This window comes from Typopeltis vanoorti, chromosome 1 (assembly GCF_054136105.1).
Source record: "Typopeltis vanoorti isolate ZY-2024b chromosome 1, IOZ_Tvanoo_1.0, whole genome shotgun sequence".
In the NCBI taxonomy this organism is placed as follows: domain Eukaryota; kingdom Metazoa; phylum Arthropoda; class Arachnida; order Uropygi; family Thelyphonidae; genus Typopeltis; species Typopeltis vanoorti.
Window position 1 is genome coordinate 115,158,133 of NC_143549.1, and position 20,275 is coordinate 115,178,407.

A 20,275-nucleotide genomic window follows, 5' to 3' on the forward strand; every position below is an offset into this window, starting at 1 on the left:
AAACACACAAGCACATTTATGTTATTTTCAGGCATCTGTCAGAGAGATTTGAAGAATAACCGTTTATAAATGTTAAAATATTGGCTTGAAGATAGTTTATCTGTGGGAGTATTGCTATATCGGTGTGGCAGATCTCTTTGATATAGAGAGGACCTTTACGCGAATTTTATGATAATATAACTATTTTTTTTCTCTTATATTTTTTTTAATTTGTGATCATAATTTTTTTATAAAATGTTTTGAAGTTTTAGATTTAAAAAGTGCTGTTTTCAAAGTTAGTTAACTTGGATGCCCATTTTAGTGAACTTGGCCTATGAATTTATAATAATAATAAAAAAAATTAAATAAAAAAAATAATAATAATTATTATTATTAGAGACCTAAAGGGAGTCAGTGACTGAACTAGAGAGCTATGGAAAATAAAATTCATTGGTCCGTATCATACAATTGCTTAAAAATATTCAAACTCCAAATATCGAACTACTTGTAATGTCTGATGGCTGCTTATTCCTTTTGAATATCACATGTTATGAAAAGAAGTGAACCTTACATTTTCTTGATTATATCCTAACTCTGCTTCCCCTTCCACCCTTATACAAGACGGGATGAATATTTGGAGCATTCTACTTCCTTGTTGCGTAAGGAAGAAGGGGGAGGTGTATTCCCATTTCATATATCTCATTTAAAATGCTTCGTATTCGTTTAATATTTAATATTCTTTTTTAACGATATTTTATTCGGCTTCAGTATTAGCGTTTATAATCTGCGTAAGTCTTCCTTGCCGAATAGACCGTTGTAGCATGGTTTTTCATTTCGGGTCTGGAGTGAGAAGAAGACATGTTTCATAGCAAAATTCTTGGGTATGGCTACGACAACATTTATGTGATTTGTTTTCGTATGGGATTGTTCCCTAGGACTGGTTTAACCCTCCTAATGAGGGAATGAGTGCGTATTTTAGGACTGCAGATCCGTGTGTAGACAGGCCGGATTTCCTGTTCTGACGAAAAACTCGAGTTTCCGGGTGAAAACAAAATCCTCTTCCTCCGTATGAGACCGGCTAACTTACCTTGAGTCGAAAGTGACCAGATAAAGGTTTCTCGCATGGGTTAGAATTCATGGAGGTGAATTCTAACCCATGTTTTTCCGACCAAATAGCTTCGTCTATACTGACTATGGAGCTATGGAGGCTTTTTTGCGATAAAAAAAAATGATGAAATCAAGTGACAAGCCATTGTTAGACTAGGGGCTGGTGAAAGCCAGTCAGCGATAGCCAGATGGTTGCATGGGAGTCATTTCGTGGTTCACAGATGTGGATCCAGTTCAAACAGTCATATATTTCATCCGGGAGTCATATACGAGCTAGGCAACAGGCTAAAATTGTAGAGGGAGACCGATATATTCCGATTATATACACATGTCGAAACGGAAGTGCTACACCAAATCTGTTACAATCTGACCTCACGTCGGGTACGGGAACTATGGTATTGATTTTCAATGTGTGCAGATGGCTTCACGAAGGTGGACTGTATGCTAGGCGACCAGGAGAGTGCTTTCCCCATGCCTATGTCATAGGAAGGAACGTTTGAAATGGACAAGAATCCACTTCAACTGGAATCACTACCAATTAAGGTCGGAATTGTTTAGTATTATTATTATTATACTGGTCCCTCCACTGAGTCAGAAGATTCACTGCGAGAGACCCAATTTGTCCACACAATCTATCATACCTCTCTCCTTGAACCGATTAACAGAAAAATCACTCACAACTGACTCTGGCATTCGATTCCACTGATTCAAAACCCTCCAAGCAAAAAATCTATTCCTCACACTCCTATTGACCACATCTTTATTCAACTTCCAGAGATGACCCCTTGTTTTGCTCCATCTAGCCAAGTGCTGAAACATTTCCCCTGCATCTATACTATAAACTCCTTTAAGCAAATAAAATGTTTCTATCGTATCTATCCCCTCTTTTTCTCCTATCAAGCAACTTCTGAACTCAAAACACCTTCCACTCATAGGGAATATTCCACAGACTATTCACCATCTTGGTCACTCTGAATTCTCTCTATACCGCTTCCTAGAACTCCATTGGACCTGTAGAGATAAGGCTTTCAATTACTCTTTATAAGACCTTGATATTGCCATATTTGAATTTTTGTGCTCAAGCTAATGCGTTCTTCGCTAGCTTTCAGAAGTATTCTTATGTGCTAATTTAGCAAACTTTACAATATGTCTTGTAAACATTAAATTTCTGTCTTCTACCATCCCTAAATCTCTAGCTTCATCTTTTTCTTGGACATCAATGTGATACATAGCGTGTAATCTATTAATAATAAAATTCATAATTTTACATTTCTCGGCATCAAAGTGATACCCATCCATTAAAATTTGCTCATATTGACAGCCTATTTAAATCTTCCTGCAAGCTCTGTACATCGCCTTGATTAACTATTACTCTACTCAATTTCGCATCTTCAGCAAACAACTGAATATTTCCTTTCAGGATATTTCCTCTATCATTTATGTACAAATTAAACAGCAATGGTCCCCAGCACTGAACCATGTGGCACACCACTATTCACCTGTTTTCGCTCGATTTTGCTCCTCCACATACTATCAAAAAGTATATGGAGGTATATTAAAAAGTATATCAAAAAGTAGTATATATGTCCAGTAGCCACCCTCTTATGCACTTAAGCACTGTCATATCCATCCCCATTTGTTTGTTCTAAGTTGTGTAACAGTGTTCCATTGTTATTTTGTTATACTATTATAACATAATATTATATTCTCTTATAATATTCCACTTGTTTTACAATCTCCCAAGTCAAGACCGCATGGTCACTTTCACCAATTGGAGGAAATGTCACTTCGATTATGGATAGCTTTTCTGATTCTATGGCCAGATCCAATACAGTCCCACCCCTAGGCCTCTCAATCACATGCTGCCATTAGGTAATTGTCCCTCAGACGGTGTATAAATTCTGTTTCCTTTCAGCCAGTTTATATTTCCAAATTTGCAGCCCCCCCATAATAATCACTCGACCTGTACTCATTTTACTAATTTGGCGCCGCATATCTTCCAGATCATCTGTGGAACTCCCTGGTCTATAGCAACAACCAACTGTATATTTTGCCTTAATGTCGCAATCGTACAACAGATTCAAACGAACATCCATCCTCTCGCTTGTCTCCTATTTCTCTTTGATTGCAATTCATCTGCTATCATCAGCAGTACCCCCCTCCCCATCCTATCTTCTCTATCTTCCTTGAAAATACTAAACCCTTCACATTCGATCCCTGTAACCACATCATTTGCCGTTAGCCAATCTCACTAACGCCCATATTTGGCGAGGTTGCACTAACCAACGGCAAAAACCCCTCCCTCTTGTTCCTGATACTTTTGCCATTATTATATAGAAACGAAACGGCAACATCCTTTTATTCCCCCACCCACCTTTACTTCCTGAATTGACTACTCTATTTAATATATTTGCTTGAGATACTAGATTCCTCACTTAATCATTCTCACACTCACTCGATTCATGGGTGCCTTCACAGAAACTCGCTTGCTTCCACTTTAATTCTTAAGTTTCCCTGAATTTGCACGACAGCATGCTTGGTGAACAATGCTACCTCTAGACACCTAACACCAAAACCATTCAGATGCATTCCATCCGCATTGTAAAAGTGCTTCTTTCCATCAAAGAGGAACCACAGAGTTACAAATTCTAGATAATTTCTTTTGCACAATCTACTTATAGATTCATTAGCTATCGATTCTCTTTCATAGAATACTTCTCGCCTCTCGAATCACTGGTATCAACCAATACAATAATTTTCTTCGACTTACCTTTCTGCATCCGGATGATGTGGATAATATCGTCAATGTTTGCTCCCAGGAAACACGATTTTATACGAGTTTGCAAATGAGTTCCAAATTACTTTACAATGCGATAATTATTCTGATCTAGAGAGAGAGAGAGAGAGAGAGAGAGAGAGAGAGAACGAGGTGCATGTAACCATCCCTCTAATATCCCTGAAAGGGACAATTATTGTTGATGGACTGTGATGGTTTGGGGAAGCATCTCGTCGGATGCATGCACAGCTTGTGTACAGTTCTCAGTGAAAGCTGAGGGATACACATATAAGATACATATGTGTATCTATAAGATTCATATCGTATCTATAATGCACAGCATGCACCACTTCTGTATGTTGTATCTTATAGATACGATGTCTGGGAACCAAAGTCCTTCCTCATACAGGTGAAATAGAGGAGACAGCTATGCTATAATTCGATAATGCTCGTCCTCATCGACGAAGGTCGTGGGCCGATGTCTTTAAGAAGGGAATGCTCTAGGTGGGACTGTGCAGCCACGTCTCCTTGCATTAATCCTTTTGAGAGTATGTGGAATACTCTAGGGACCTGTTGCTGCTCCCAATCTCTCTCTCTCCCCAAAATCCCTGAGGGAATTCCCAGAGCCATTTTGCCTTTGTTGGACTAAATGACTGCAGCTTCACTTTCGCTGCATTTACGAGGATGCTATAATTCGATATCATACGAGTAATGCTTCGTCATTCTCAGAAATATTTTGACATCTGCTATACATTCGGAAAGGTTCCAAAACTATCTTCAGTTAGTCGAAATGCCACTCTATGTTGTTGTTTTTTCTGTTTCATACAAGAAGTACGTATTGCCATCACTTTAGGATGCATCTACGCATACACAACGGATTTACATTCTAGATGTTATGCATTCATGAGTGAATACTTATTTTCCATCATTTTACTCTAATGAAACAGTGTTTTCATCATTAGTAATGAGAACAATCGATAGCCACATGCAAGAGACGATTATCGATTGGCCATACTGAGTTTATTGAACCTATAAACTCAGTGTTGAAACCTACCTGGAAAACAGAATGCACATTCTCTCGAATATGAAAACCGGCATTGCTGTTCCACAATATGACTTCCAGATTTAGGCAAATAGTTCTTAATTAAGACACCTCATAAAATGGGATATTTATGAAGGGGGATTTATTAAGATAATATTTCAGGAATTTTTCCATCCAGTTATAGTGAATTAACTATAACTGCAGGTTATAGTGAATGTTTTCCTGTCATATTTTTCATTAAAGCTACACAATCCAGATACCCTATACTTTTCAGGCCACTATTCTTCCTGTAGAATAGTGGCCTTTTCAAACTAACAACGATCCTATTCATAGTTTCGCTGATGACCGTTCACTGCTCTACTCAAATGATTCGATTATTCTTCATTTCCCATATTTTGTTCAACACCGAACTCCCCGATGCTTCGACAACTCAGTCTTACTTCTCTGATTTAACAAGAAAAATTATTTTTCGCTTCCTCTTACTTTGGTTAACAGGCAAAGATTTGTTTTCTCTTCTCGGGTTGACTTCGAGATTTAGCCTATCCTCGCAACAAACATCTCATGTCCATAGTCTCTCAGTCTCTAGAAACTTGGTATTCATTTACAATCTAAACATAATCATCTCTTGTACTCAACCCCTCACACTTTATTAATCCCTAATCCGTCATACCTTAGAACATTGCTCTCACCCTTGGGATGATGTATTCAGTTCCTCTTTCACGATCTTTAGTTATGTCAGAAGGGAGAACTACGATCTCGTATCTGCTCAATGGAGTATTTATCACTCTAAATCCCTCAAGTTGGTTTCCCCTAAAACTATCGTTTCTGCATTGTGTTCTTGTTTACAATTTCCATGTTCGCTGTTCTGCATGCACTGGACACAACCATTTCATCTCTTTCTTCTAACATGAAGCTTATCTAACTATCGTGTTCATCCTTATTATCCGATATCCGTCCTGTATGCAGCATTCTAATTACATGAAAACCGCAACAGTCAGGCCTGTTAATATAATAAGATTCTTTGGATTTTATAATGGTCTCTGTAATGAAGAATTTTTAGGAAATTTCTTCAGACCATAGTTCCTGATAATAGTACGTAAGCAGACATAAGAATAAAATTAGTTATCTGCAATATATATATATATGCAAAATATTTTGTGAAACACTTTAAAGCACTCTACTGCAACACGTGTGCAATTACGAATAAAAACTGGACGTATTACAGTGACTTCAATAAAAACGACAAATTTCTCAAGCAAGAAAGAAATTACAATTGTACTTGGTGTGATGATAGACCGCAAGTTATTTGAAATGAAATACTTATACCCTTTGCACAGATAGTTTAAAACATTGCTTCAGTACTAAACGAGGCATACAGGATAATAATATCCGACATGCTGTGCTTTACTTCGCATATAAATGTAAAGAATACGAAAGCAATGTGATTATATATCTGAATTAATCAACAAATTTACGTTTAATAAGAAAAACCTTCGCATCTATAAAGAGCTGAAAAACATTTTATGGAATAGAAGAATTATGATAATGGAAATTAGTACCACATAAATCTGAAGAATCTTTCTATGTCAATGCCAAATTTTGAATAACCTATGCACTCTAGAATGGGATTAACCTATATCGAACATACATGGATACCAATTGATTACGTGTCGTAAATGCTGAATAAAACCTGTAAGTGTTCATAATACATAATCATCTTCATCAGACAAGCTTAATAGAAGCTGTATGATCTATAGAAAAAAATAGCCATAATCAAATCAATAGGTGTAGTATAACTGTTGTACAAAAAGTGTTATTGTTATTATTATTATTATTATTATTATTATTATTATTATTATTATTATTATTATTATTATTATTATTATTATTATTATTATTATATGGATAATCAATGATAGTTAATATTACCAATCTCTATTCTAAATTATAAAACGACTGATTAAAAATACCTGGCATAGACATTTTATAGAAAAAGCAACAGTACAATGCAGAAACATGATATTCGCTGCAGTCCTATACGAATCCAACTTTATGAAATCATATATTCCACTCTGTGCCATTGCAAGATTTAATGGACTACAGTTCGTGTACGCAAGAATTCTGACTGTAGATTTGTTATACTAACAACTTATATTAGCGCAGTGTAATGTAATCACATTTGTTAAAATAAACAAAAAGATGACCAAGACATTGAGTGACATTTCCATCAAATCAAACCCAATCGATTTCTTTCATGAAAACAGCATGGCGAAAATATATCCTTTCGATCAGAAGTTGAATTAAATTGTTCAGAGGATCATTTACCACTGCCTTTCAGATGTATTTCTTTGGAAATAGCAACCCGAACTGACACTGAGTTTATTTATTTTGTGATGCCAGACCATAAGCCAGCATGACATAATATTTCACCACTGCCTTACTTATCATATTTAAATTCTTGTGATTTACACGTTCTCCGTAACGAAAATCCATGGTGACGGGAGAATGATTTCAAGAAGTGTCAGAAATATAACTTAAGGCTTCAGGTATCTTCAGATCCTTCCTAAACCAGCTTGCATAGGTGTACTGACCTATGAACACAAAGCTAGAATCTCACGATAATGGAAATAAAACAAAGCAACCTGAATATAATTTAAATTTCTCTACAAAATGAGCCCTCATATGTTAAGAATTATTACATTTGTCTATTCTGGTCAGTTTATTTTAAAAATGTTTATAATAAAACTGCACAACTGAAAGCAGCAGGCTGTGTATAAATTATTCCTACTTTAATTAACTGTAACACATTTTGTTAAACAGAAATATATATTGTATATGAAAGAATTTCCGGTTTTAAAATCCATGTCTGTGGTAAAAATCCTTTTCTTCTGTAGGAAGATGAACGTTTTACATGGGCTTCCCGATGGCCTGTCGCATATACTGACTGGGGTATAGATGAACCTACAGAAAACTCTCTTGGACTGAATTGCACTGTTATGACAGACGACGGTCACTGGAGAACAATCAACTGCGAAGAGAAGCGATCGTTTATCTGTGAACTGTCACATGGTATGTTTTTATTTTCCCCAGAATTCTGATCTGCTTTCAGATTTAGTAAGCCAAAAGTGCATTTCAATGAAAAGGTCCTTTGTGAAATTTGTTTTCAGTGTCACTGCAGCTCTCTAAAGAACTGTCTTAAATACATATCAAAGAATGCTCTTCGAAATTACACTAATATTCCTAAAATACCTTTTCACGCATACATGTAATAATATTTTTTAATGCATACGAGGGGAAATAATTACACCTATAAAGTTACAAACAATGTAAGATTACTGTTCCAACATTTTTCTAAATTTTTCCTAATCTGTCTGAACACAAATGTGTTCAGTATCTGGGAATAAAAACCAGCTATCCTAACCCTAACACAACTAAATGTTTGCTTTCAGATATCAAATATTAGGTGAGCTACATATCACTATGGTCAAATATTTCCCATAAGAGGAGCAATGCCAACTGTACGTATATGTCAATTCATGTATATTCATACTTATTGCTTCAAGTTTCCTGCTTCTCTAATCTCTCTCTCTCTCTCTCTCTCTCTATCTGTGTGTGTGTGTGTGTGTATTTCAAATCCACGACTTGACTTTCTTATGCAAGCTCTATCACACGAGCATGGTAGTTTTTATAGTTTCTGTCTGATTGTAAAAAGGAACGATGTCTTCAGAGATATGAGGAGAACTTGCAAACGGCTTGCATCGTCTTGAAAGTCACGTTGCTGTTATGATCTTTCAAAAAGGAATAAATACTAATGGAAAAATTGCCAGTACATGAAATGGTTATCGAATCTGTATGCTAAACGTTCTGGTTATGAAGAGAGGACGGTTGGAAAAGAAATTCTTTTTCTTGCTCTTTCTTTAATTTTATTTTGGAATAATCATTACGAATATATGAATTAGAGAGGATCTACAGTTTTTCCCGTTAGGATCATTTTCATTTTATTTCAATTCGACATGCTCGATTCTTGCGGGCTTGTATATGCTTTTATTTGAGAAAGACCGTGAAGGAATGAAGCATGAAGATAAGTTACGATAATCATCCAGAGTGTCAGCATTGTCAATGGTCTCTTTATGGTGAGGACCCAAGTTTCATTCAGAAAAGTTTCGTAATAAAATGAGGTTATTCTTGATATAAGACTCAGAGGACCTAATGTAATGATATACACAATCCTGGTATCCTAAAACACCAGCTAGATATGTCTAGAATGAATAATTCCGAGAGCTGTTCTGTCCACGATATTCTTAAGGAGACATTCCAAACATTCAACACTTTACAAAGATGCCTAAGAATGACGATCCATTCTGACCTTCTTTATATCAACAACAAGGAGTGTACAAAATGCCAAACTCATGTAGTTTTATTATAAAATCATTCTCTAATTTGATTATGTATTTCTGAACCCTACTTTGCTTTTTTGTCCTTTATTTAATATTCGTGAATGGTCGACTGCCTACACTTGTTCATTTTTCTAGATCTTATGTTCTCACGATCGATAACCTAACAAATGTATTTATTTTATGACTGCGTCAGTTACCATGTGTTGAGTGCTAGATTATAAAATTTTAAAGGGAAAGCAGATATATCTTTGTATTTCCCGCTTGTATTAATCCTTACATTAAATTAGTCGTGGCCAAATTATTGATCACATAAATCTTATGCAGGTTTGAAATTTCCAGGATAATGCATTGACGGAATCACCCAATGTGCTGTTCACAAACTATTTAATTAAATCAAAAAGGGATGTTCACAGTTTGATTGATTTATATTAACACATCCACCCACGCACCCACACACATATATATTAGTATTGTTTTTATTAGTATTATTAGTATAATATATACATATATATAAGGATTGTGTTTATTAGTATATATATATATATATATATATACATCTTCAAGGCCCACTCTCCACTCTTCTTAATTGGGTTGTGGGGGCAACAGCTGCAAGAGGAATTTCCAATTGTCACGATCCTCTGCCACCAACCTCAGCTGCTCTAGTGGGATTCCCAAACGTGTCCACCCAAGGTTTTGGATATAATCTATCCAGCGAGTTCTTGGCCTTCCACGTGGCCTCCCACCCTCTGGCTTGGCAAAGAGGGCCTGCTGAGGGAGCCTCTCTTGTGGCATTCTGACCAGGTGCCCGTACCAGCGTAACTGTGATCTCTCAACACGGAGAAGCAGCGGTTGAGTATTGAGTATATATATATATTAATACATATTATACTGTATATATGCATATTACTATATAATATATTAGTATATAGAATTACTATATACTAATAAATATATATATTTTAAAATTATTATTATGTTTTTATTAATATTTATATACATTTTAATATATATCGTAAATAAAAGCCTGTGGAGCTCAGTGGATGTGGCATTTGCATATCACGATGCTTGACCGCACGAAGGAAGACTTCGTTTCGAATCTACTCGTCGACTAGAGGAAATTTTTCTAAGCCTTTTTTTCTACCGGCTCCCGAGTTAGTCGACCACTGGCATGGGCAAGCGGGCTTTTTCTCTCTGAAACTCGGGTTTTTCGTCCCGTAAACTAAAGAAAATCGACCGTAGAACCCACATTATTTCAGACATTAATTATATTGTGTCAGGGTCAGGGACCAGGAGATAGCGGCACTTGTTGAGCCGTCTCACTTCACTGCATGCCGCTTAATTAGTGATAGCCTTGAGCCAGCTATCTCTAATTGGCTGCCAGTGGAGATTGAATTGCCCACTCAGTCTCCAAATGTTAGATAGGGCTAAACGGCCTCGCGTACTCCCTATACAGGAATAAAAAGGCGCTAGCTGTTTTATTTTCTATATATATATATATATATATATATATATATATATATATATATATATATATATATGTGTATATATATATATATATATATATATTTATATATATATATATATATATATATTATATATATATATATATATATATATGAAGATTTATTTACTCGGTTGTTATACATATTTTTAAAAATAATTGAATGACTTAAACCGAGAGAAATTGAAAAAACAGTTTGTTAGTACTACACAACTAGTTTCAGCTTTTTAACAGCCTTCGTCAGGTGCACATTATAAAAGAAATAACCATTAAACATGGAGGAAAAAACTGTAAACATCACGGAAAGTAAATGTATATATTTAACGTTAAAACTTTGAAGTCAACGTATTCAAAGCTGTTCCCTCGTTGGCTACATTGTCAGACGTGTGCGTGCGTATAGCATCTCGTGAGCGCCAGTATTTGATCACAGTAGAATGACAGTCTGAAAGGTATAGCTCAGGTTGTTGTTTAGATGCACAGGGTTGAGGAAGATTTCCTTAGATTCTATAATCTTCCTTTCCAATTCGTCATGGCAACGGAAAATGTTGTTAGATTTGTCCCAAAGGATTGTATGGCGATGATTTTCTTCATCAGAATTTGTCGAAAACAGAACATGGCATCGCTTACAAGAGAACACTGGCACGTGTTCTCTTGTAAGCGATGTCTGTCTTGTGCTCCTCAATGCATAACTCGATTCACTTCTCTTTTTGGCCAAAGTAAGGAATGTCACACCAGATCTGATAAACACCATGATATTTAAGATTATAATGACTAGGTTTTGGATGGCTTACTAGAGAACGGATTTTTGGAAGAGGAGTAAATAAAATTCTTATGTTGTATTTTTTAAGAACCTTGGTTAATTTGGGAGACACAGAGCTTATGTGTGGTATAGAGGTATTGCCTTTAACATTATTCGTCTCTTCGTTATGGCCACCAGGAGTATAAAATAGGAATTTTTTTAGTAATTTTTGAGAATATCCATATAATTGAAAAGTAGATCCAAGAAAATCGATTTCTTTATGAAGTTCAATCGGGTTACAAAGAAGAGAGCGAGCTCTATGTCCTAAAGTAGAAATTATTCCAAATTTCTGAGGTGGATAATGATGGGATTGACTATGGAGATATCTATTGGTGTGGGTAGGTTTCCTGTAGATCGAGATTTTTTGTTTTTCTGAAGAAAACGGGTCAGTTTGACGTCGAAAAAAGAAAGGGAACCATTAGCTTCAAACTCAGCCGTAAATGTATTATTTGGGTGTTGACCATTTAGATGTTCAAGGAATTTCAGGAGAGATTCACGGCCATAACTCCAAATTAGGAAAATGTCATCAACATATCGTTTCCAAATTCTTGGTTTTAAGGGATAGGAAGAGACAGCTTTAACGTCCACATCTTCAAGATAAATGTTGGCAAGTACAGGAGATAAAGGATTACCCATAGCAAGACCATGATTTTGTTTATAGATGGTATCCTAAAATTTAAAGTATCCTGACTTGATGCAATGAGTAAGTAAGGCTAAGATCTTTTTAGATAATTTATCCTTGAATAGTACCAGAAATTCGTCTGTTGGCACATTCGTAAACAAGTGTCTCAAATGTTTTTCCGGCAAGTCATCGTCTTTTATTAATAACTCTGCGGGGTTTGTGTCATATATTAAAGATATTATTGTTCAAGGAAGATGAAATCATGGCTAGCTTTGACATACTCTCCTTGTTCACAAATGTTCCTACAGACGAAGTTCTGGTACTAACTATGTTTAATGGTTATTTCTTTTATAATGTGCACCTGACGAAGGCTGATAAAAAGCTGAAACTAGTTGCGTAATAATAATAAACTGTTTTTATACATATATATATATAATTTAATGACTTAAACCGAGAGAAATAAAAAAAAACAGTTTATTAGTACTACGCAACTAGTTTCAGCTTTTTAACAGCCTTTTACACTTTTTAACATTTATATATATATATATATATATATATATATATATATATATATATATATATATATATATATATATATATATATATATATATATATATATATATATATATAAATTAGTTTTTATACAAACAGTTAAGTTTGGCATTCAGGTGCAAACTTAACTGTTTGCTTACTTGGTGTAAGGATTTTTGTCACGAAGATTTGCGAATTCTCTTTAAACTGTGTACTGGTGGCGAGGAGGCGCGGCAGTCGTAACAACAGAAGCAGACGACGCTTAGGACTTCTTTTTGCAAAGTTTCCGCCGAGTGGTATCCATTTTTTTTTTTTTTAAATGTGCCCGAAGTGAGAGAACAAGTACAACATTAGTGTTTGAAAGCAAATATAATTTTCTAGTTAGATCATATACTACAGTATAATAGGTCATCGGCATTGCAAAAAAGAGCTAGGAGTTAATTTCAGCGAGCATTCATTCTGCGTAATGATCAAGACTTTCACCTATATATATATATATATATATATATATATATATATATATATATAAACATTTTTTTCAGACGTAAGTCATCCTTTTTAACTGTTTTCCTTCTTCTTCTGTGTGGTTCTTGATTTCCCGTCAAATTTGTTCTTCGTCTGGGTCGTCGCTTATTCCCAGCTCTATAGCACCCTTAACATGGCGGCAATGTGCAACTCTTTCCTTTCAAATCCCTACAGCGGACCTCACCTGGCAGCTGACCCAGGTAAGAGAAGGTTTAAACCTTAAGACCAAGCCCATAACCATAACCATAACCATAACATCACTGACCAGAAGGGTAAAGCAAGATGCTTTCTTTATTCCCCGTTCTCTGATAAGGAGGAGGAATTAAAGGAAAAATTTATGAGCTATAAGCTCGCCCTGGTGGGGCATGGGGATTACTTGGCGTTGCTAATTTTTAGGATGGCTTTTGGCCTCTTGTGTTTGAAGAGGGCAGTTTCGTCATGGCTTTCTGCATGTTTCACTATATCGTTGGGATGCATAGAGATTATTCAGAAGAATTTTGCCGCTGTACTTTGTAGGAAGGAGTAGATGTAAGGGATGTTTATGTCTCTATGCAGTTGGACGGTTCTTACAAACCATGGTGCTTGTGGCATCATGCGCAAACATTTGTTTTGCAAAGACCAAGCCCTTCTCGAAGTCTTGCTTTATATAGGCCTGCGCTTTCGTTGTGAGTGCGCATGCGTACAGCTGAAGCCCAGTACAACGGAAGCTGCCATATATGGTCATATATTGACATATTCGGTCTGATGACGTCATACTTCTCGCGTCTTTTGAAATTGCCATATATGGACATTCGTCGACAGCGTTACATAATGACGCGATGCGCTACATCATTTTAACTAAGGCTCATGGTTCAGTTACTATAAATAAAGCATTATTACAGACAACATTAATATTTCTCTAAGTGCAATCTGCTTAAAAACATGTAAATGCGAACATGATAACTTACATATCAGGAGAGATTTTTTTACAAAGGCTTAATCTTTCTGAATTTTTTTTGGTCTTTTTTTTCCACGCCCTAGGTGATCTTCACTATTGTTAGAATTAAGACTTACTGACCTCATCCGGATTAATTTTAGTCTTACAAGTTGCTGGCGTAGTATAATTAAGGAGATTTATTTTCCTAATCCTATTAACAATTATTCTCATCTTATAGGTCTTAATCTTAGTCTATGTTATATTCATGATGGAGGTTTCCTAGATTTGTTGTTTTGGTGTCTTCTCCTTCATTCTATTTTTTTTTTTCAAGTGCATCTTTTCGCATATTCTCTAGGGGTCTTCAATTGTATCTCATCTGCCCAAGCTCAATTATTTTCAGTGTTTATTATTACACTAACTCTTTCAGAGGAATAAGAAACACTGAATTAAATGGGAACGGGCAGTTTGATCTTTAGGAGAATAATCGTCAGTATTTGATTTTATAGAATCAATCACTTTAGCATTGTCATACACACTTTTGTAATATTCTGATATTGTTTAATCTAAGGTGGAATTATTTCTATTACTTAATCTATCAAGGCATTTAACGCTATCTATTTTCAAGAGGATGTGGGTAAATCACTGTCTGACTTCTCATGTTTCTCCTGGATCGGTATCTAGTATTCTCAGAATGTTTTAATTGAAATCTTTTCTTATTCCTATGAAGCTTGACTTTCCTCTTGTTTTGTTTGTGAGAAGTTTCATATCTAGATCTAATATCTTATCTAGATCATCCCCCAGACATATTAAGCTATCGTTCCTTACCAAGTACAACCTCGATCCGTCGGAATGTGAAATTAATATCCTCTTTGTTATTTGATAGTAACTAGATGTAGATCTAGCTTTGAGAAGTAGTCTGCACCTTTCAAGGCAAATAAAAATTCGTCCAAGTTCACAGATGGAATTGTTCACCTCTCTCTCAGATACGAGACAATCTTAGGCTTTCATTGGGTTTTTCTACAAAATGATTTAGAATTTAGAATTTAAAGTTTTGTAATCTGGTGTCTTGTGTCTGGGTGGCAATTTGCACTGAATGTTCAACTGCGTCAGTGCAAGACATGCTATAATAATATTCAGTGAAGATTTTTCGAAACAACTATAAGTTGGAATCAAAGAAATCATTAATTAACATCCTTCCATCGACTGAGTTCGCCAATTGTTTGCACATTTTCGTAGGTTATCCTTTATTTTCATAAAATCGTCTCCTTCACCCTGTTTATAGTCTCAATTTCAAGTGCCTCACCTTGCTCAATTTCAGAGTATGATTTATGATTGTAACTTGCGAACAGACATCTTATTTGTTATATTTCATCCCACAAAGGGAAATTGGGCCATCAAGGAAGTTGCGGATAGACCGGTATCGTTCTAAGAAGTCAAGGCCAAGAATTACCTGAAGGTTTGTGTTTGAGGTTTCAGGAAGAACAATAATTCATGAGAAATGCTTAAGGAAAAACATAGAATGTTGCGCAACACATTTAATTTCTTTGTAGTAGAAATCTCTGTTTCAGAGATTCCTGTCAGTTTGATAGGATAATTCAGTTTAACAATATAATCAGCAATCAGGCTCCTAGTTTCCCAAAATAGCGACCAAGCAATGACGGAAACATGTACTCCTGTGTCCAGTAGAATCTCACAAGGCTTATTCTCCATCTGACCTTGTATGACTGTCAATGGTCTTTCATATTCTATTATAATGCTACCAAGTTGACTACACAAGTTACAATTAAATCTGTTAGATGAATTATTCAGTCGGTTATTATCTACTAACAGATATTTTCGTTATATCTTATTTCCTTTCTTGACTTATAATCTAACCTGTTTTGTTTAGCTTACTTAATCGTATGCCATACTTTGTGTATGCCTTATTTTGTTACAATCGTAGCATTATACGATGCATCGCGAAAGTTGTTATTCAATCTCAGCTCCTCTAACATTTTAATTACTCTCTCTTGCCCTACTAAAGTGATTTAAGCAATAAAAAATCTGATTTTTTTAGAATTAACATCTAAATCAACATTTCTGTCAAAATCTTCAGCACATTTTTTACTATTTCCTTCATTTTTGGTTGACTTACTTTTCTGAATCTCATTTTTAACTTTACAATTCATGTTATTTGCAGTGACACCACTTTGTTTTAAAGCATGCACTTGTTCGGAAATTGAAGACTGATGGATGTCTGCAAGTCTTTCTTCCCTTTCTCAAACAAGTTGGTAACATTCATCTAGACTTAACCTTTTTCTTGTAGGCCTTCAAGATCATCCTTCAAATCATCCTTCAAACCTATTCCGAATTGCTGGAATATAAACCGTTCTAGGTGTGATCTTTCATCCTTTGGGACACGTAACGTATGGGCTATGCTTAATAACCTATTGTACTATTCCGAAATGGTTTCTTTATTGCCCTGAACGCATTTATGTAATTTCCACAAATTCGGACTTATATCTCTTACTTTAGAATATTTCCCTATTAATGTTCTTTTAAAATTTGGTACTTTTTGTTTTCTAAAAGCCGTATTTGTTTTGTGAGATGATGTTGTACTTCTGTAAATAGTTCTGTAGTCTGGTATGTGTTATTTTTTCTAGAATGTTTGAAATGACTGGTGTGGTAGCTATTGGTCTGTAGTTCTGAGTATCTTTTACCATGTTTGCAAATTGGCGTAATTATCGTAGTGTTTAGTTGTTGTGGAATAATGCCTGTGTCGACTATTATGTTCACGAGTCTCAAAAGCATTGGATTTATTTGATCAAAGTGTGTTATTGTTTGTGAATGCATCGTTGAATGAGTTTGCTAGTTCCTCTTGGTTTGTGTCCTGACCGAAGCTTTTTATAATAAAATCTTGTGCTGAAGTTTTCTTTTTTCGAGTTACTAATTCGTTGAGTGTAGCCCATGTTTGCTTCATATTGTCGTTATATTCCATGAATTTTTGGAAGTAGTAGTGTCTTTTGCCCTACGAATTTTTGTTGTTAGTCGATTTCTTGTGTTTTTGTATAAGGTTTGTAAATGTGTGTTACTGGGTGACTTTTTTAGTTTTTTCCATAGGTTTTGTTTACAGTAATACTATTTAGTATGTCGTCATTTATCCATGGATTGTTGTCTGTTTGTCGCCTCGTTCGTGTCGGCTTTGTGAACTTTAGTTGAAAAATTCTAGTATAATGTTACAGGATCATTTATTTTAAGTAGGCTATTGCAGTCTATATTCTTTACATGGATTACAACAACAACAACAACATAGTAAAATAAAATGAGAGAATAGCTCAGTGGATGTGATGTTTGCACTCCTCAGCGCTAAATCATCCAAAGAGAGGTTTCAAGTCTAGACGCCGACTAGTCGAACTTTTACTGTCTTTTTTCGACCGGTTCCCGAGTTAGTCGATATCTAGCATGGGCAATCAATGATACTCAGGTGTTTTGTCCCCTATTTCAGACATTAAAATATTGAGTTAGGGACCACGAGATGGCAGCACTTGTTCAGCCGTATCTTCTCTGCTGGCTGCTTAATTAGTGATAGCATTGGGCAAGCTATCTCTGATTGGCTACCTGTGGAGACTGAACTGCCGACACAGTTAGATAGGATTAAAATGGCCTAGACGCATCTCAATACGGAAATAAAAATGCGTTAGCTGATTTTTTTAAATAAAATATAATAATAATATAAAATAAAACCGTGGCACTTCATACTGTTAATGCACTATAGCTTATATTGCTTAGCAGGAAGACATAATATAAAAAATCTTATTTTACTAGGAAATTTGCTTTCCGAGCAGTATTCCTATTTTTTTTAAACTCACCATGGTATAATTTAAGACATACCCGATTTATATCACGTTCGTTTATTTTCAGACGAACCAGTAATGACCTTGCCACCATTATTAAACAGTGAATGTCCGCCTGATCAGAATGATTGGCTTGATTTAGGAGGAGACTATTGCTATTACGTGGAACATAGGAAGGCTAAATGGACTATCGCCAACATCAAGTGCTCTCTAAGAGGTGAGCTGTTATATTGTTCCTTTTTTCATGCTAAAAGAATATTTGAAATTCGAGAAAATTTTCAAATACTGTGTATTGGAAAGGATAAAAACATACAAAAACATGCATTGCAACATCTAATCCATTCAGAACATTTTAATGCTCGGAAACCGCCATTTTCAAAGTATATTTGGAAATATCAGAAATTAGAATTATGGCTTTTTCTTTAAGCAAATTAGCATTCGAAACTTACAGAATACGATAACATCAAGATGGTAAATTATAAGAGGATAACAAAAGATTAAAATCCCTAACTTTGCTTTATAGTTGCGGTTAACAATCCTGTGTAATTGAGTTAGATGAAAGAATTGATACTTAAATAACCAAATCTGATAGGTTCATTTACTGCTTCTTTTAAACGGAATTTTGTGACAAATACTTTTCAGAAAAATGTATTGAATACAGACAAGGGAAAGCTTTCCAACCCCGTCAATTTCCGTATAACTAAATGCATGTAGAAGCTTTCAATCAGAAAAGATTACATTTCTGATTCATTGACTATTCACTGATAACAGTGAATAGTCAATGATTAAACTGTTCAGTCCAATTTCATTAACTTTGTCATATATATCCATTTCATGATTTTAAATTTACCATCCTGCAGATATTTAAATACATACGGGTATATGATCTCTTGCTTTAAAAGTTACAATATTAAACTACCTAAATTGTTTTACAGGAGGAACACTTGCCAGCATCCACTCTAACGAGGAAGTGGAAGTGCTGGGAAAGTATATTAGTAACGCAAGAACTGGTGTTTGGATTGGGTTGAGAGGCAAGGGAGATGGTAAGTACATAAGTTCTAATTAATAATTTCTCATCTGAGTGTACTAATCCTACGTTATTTTGTCGCAATTCTTTCTATAATTTCAAATCCTTATGCGGATATTATCACTTAGTTTTGACATATTTGAAATGTTTTCTGAAGAATTTGATAATAATTCCCTTAGGCTGTTTTAAGCCGTTGCTTTATAGAAGATTAGTGTAGAGGATTACGAGAAAGTCTTTAGTTAATTATGTTCTGGTAACCAGTATTCATTTTAGGATATATTTTATAAAGCGACTGATTGTATAACATTTCATAAGTTTAATGCAAAAAAATAATTTTACTCTCAAGAATGTTTGGATCCAGCTAAAGCTATGTGCTATTTGTAAATTATTGATCCAGTTCCACATCCTTTATGAGCCTTTTCCTTAGTAAAAAAAGGTCTTCAAATTGAAGTTTCTTATATAGGTTTGAAAAAAAAAAGTTGATACTTGAGAGTGTCACAAACTTCGAAAATTGTCAGTTTTAATGAATTATTGTAATATTTTGGATCATCGATGGAGGCAACATTTGTTGACAGAATCGCTGCAAATTTGCCTGAAATAGTGCAGTTAAAATGTTGTTATTTAAAACATAAATAAAAGTTCCGTTAGACGGCCAATAAGATCTAAGTTATAACTCTTCGCCAGGCTAAAATGTTATACCAATGGCAGACTTTAACATGCATCCCAACTTACGCCGCATTATTCTTGAATGATTACTTCTAGTGTTCTTGAAGGCTCAAGGGAGGATCAGGACATAAAAGTGAAGGACACCTTTTTCATATTTATATGCTTTTACTATGATTGCCAAAAGCCCGTTGTCTAACTTAATCTTGTAACGTTAACTGGAAATCGAAAGAAACTTTTACAGACGACTTGAAATCATTTTATTATTAATTTATTTATTATTAAGAGCCACCTGTAGGGAGTCAGGGACTCATCGAGGGAGGACAAGTACTACAGGCACCAGCTATGATACTTAATCTTGAATGCATTCACACTGCTTGCGCACATCTTGTCCAATGGCAATCGATTTCAATCAAGTGCCACCCTATGAGAGTAAAATCTAGTCTTCATCTTCTTTTTCTTAGTTGCATTTATTTTCAGCTTCCAAGGATGCCCTATTGTCCTTTCCCCATCCTCCATAAAATGAAGAATTCCATTAACTGAAATCCTGAATCAC

General features: G+C 35.1%; 1 protein-coding gene across 1 annotated transcript in view; it reads left to right on the plus strand.

Annotated features, from left to right (window-relative positions):
* The window catches only part of LOC150110332 (macrophage mannose receptor 1-like), a 54,023-nt gene extending 35,568 nt beyond the window's left edge, over window positions 1–18,455 (plus strand). The window contains exons 9-10 of the mRNA XM_090396021.1: window positions 7,799–7,973; window positions 18,097–18,455. Coding sequence (XP_090252147.1) covers window positions 7,799–7,973; window positions 18,097–18,455 — 534 coding nt within the window. The remainder of the gene's footprint in view (window positions 1–7,798; window positions 7,974–18,096) is intronic.
* The last annotated feature ends 1,820 nt before the right edge of the window (window positions 18,456–20,275 follow it).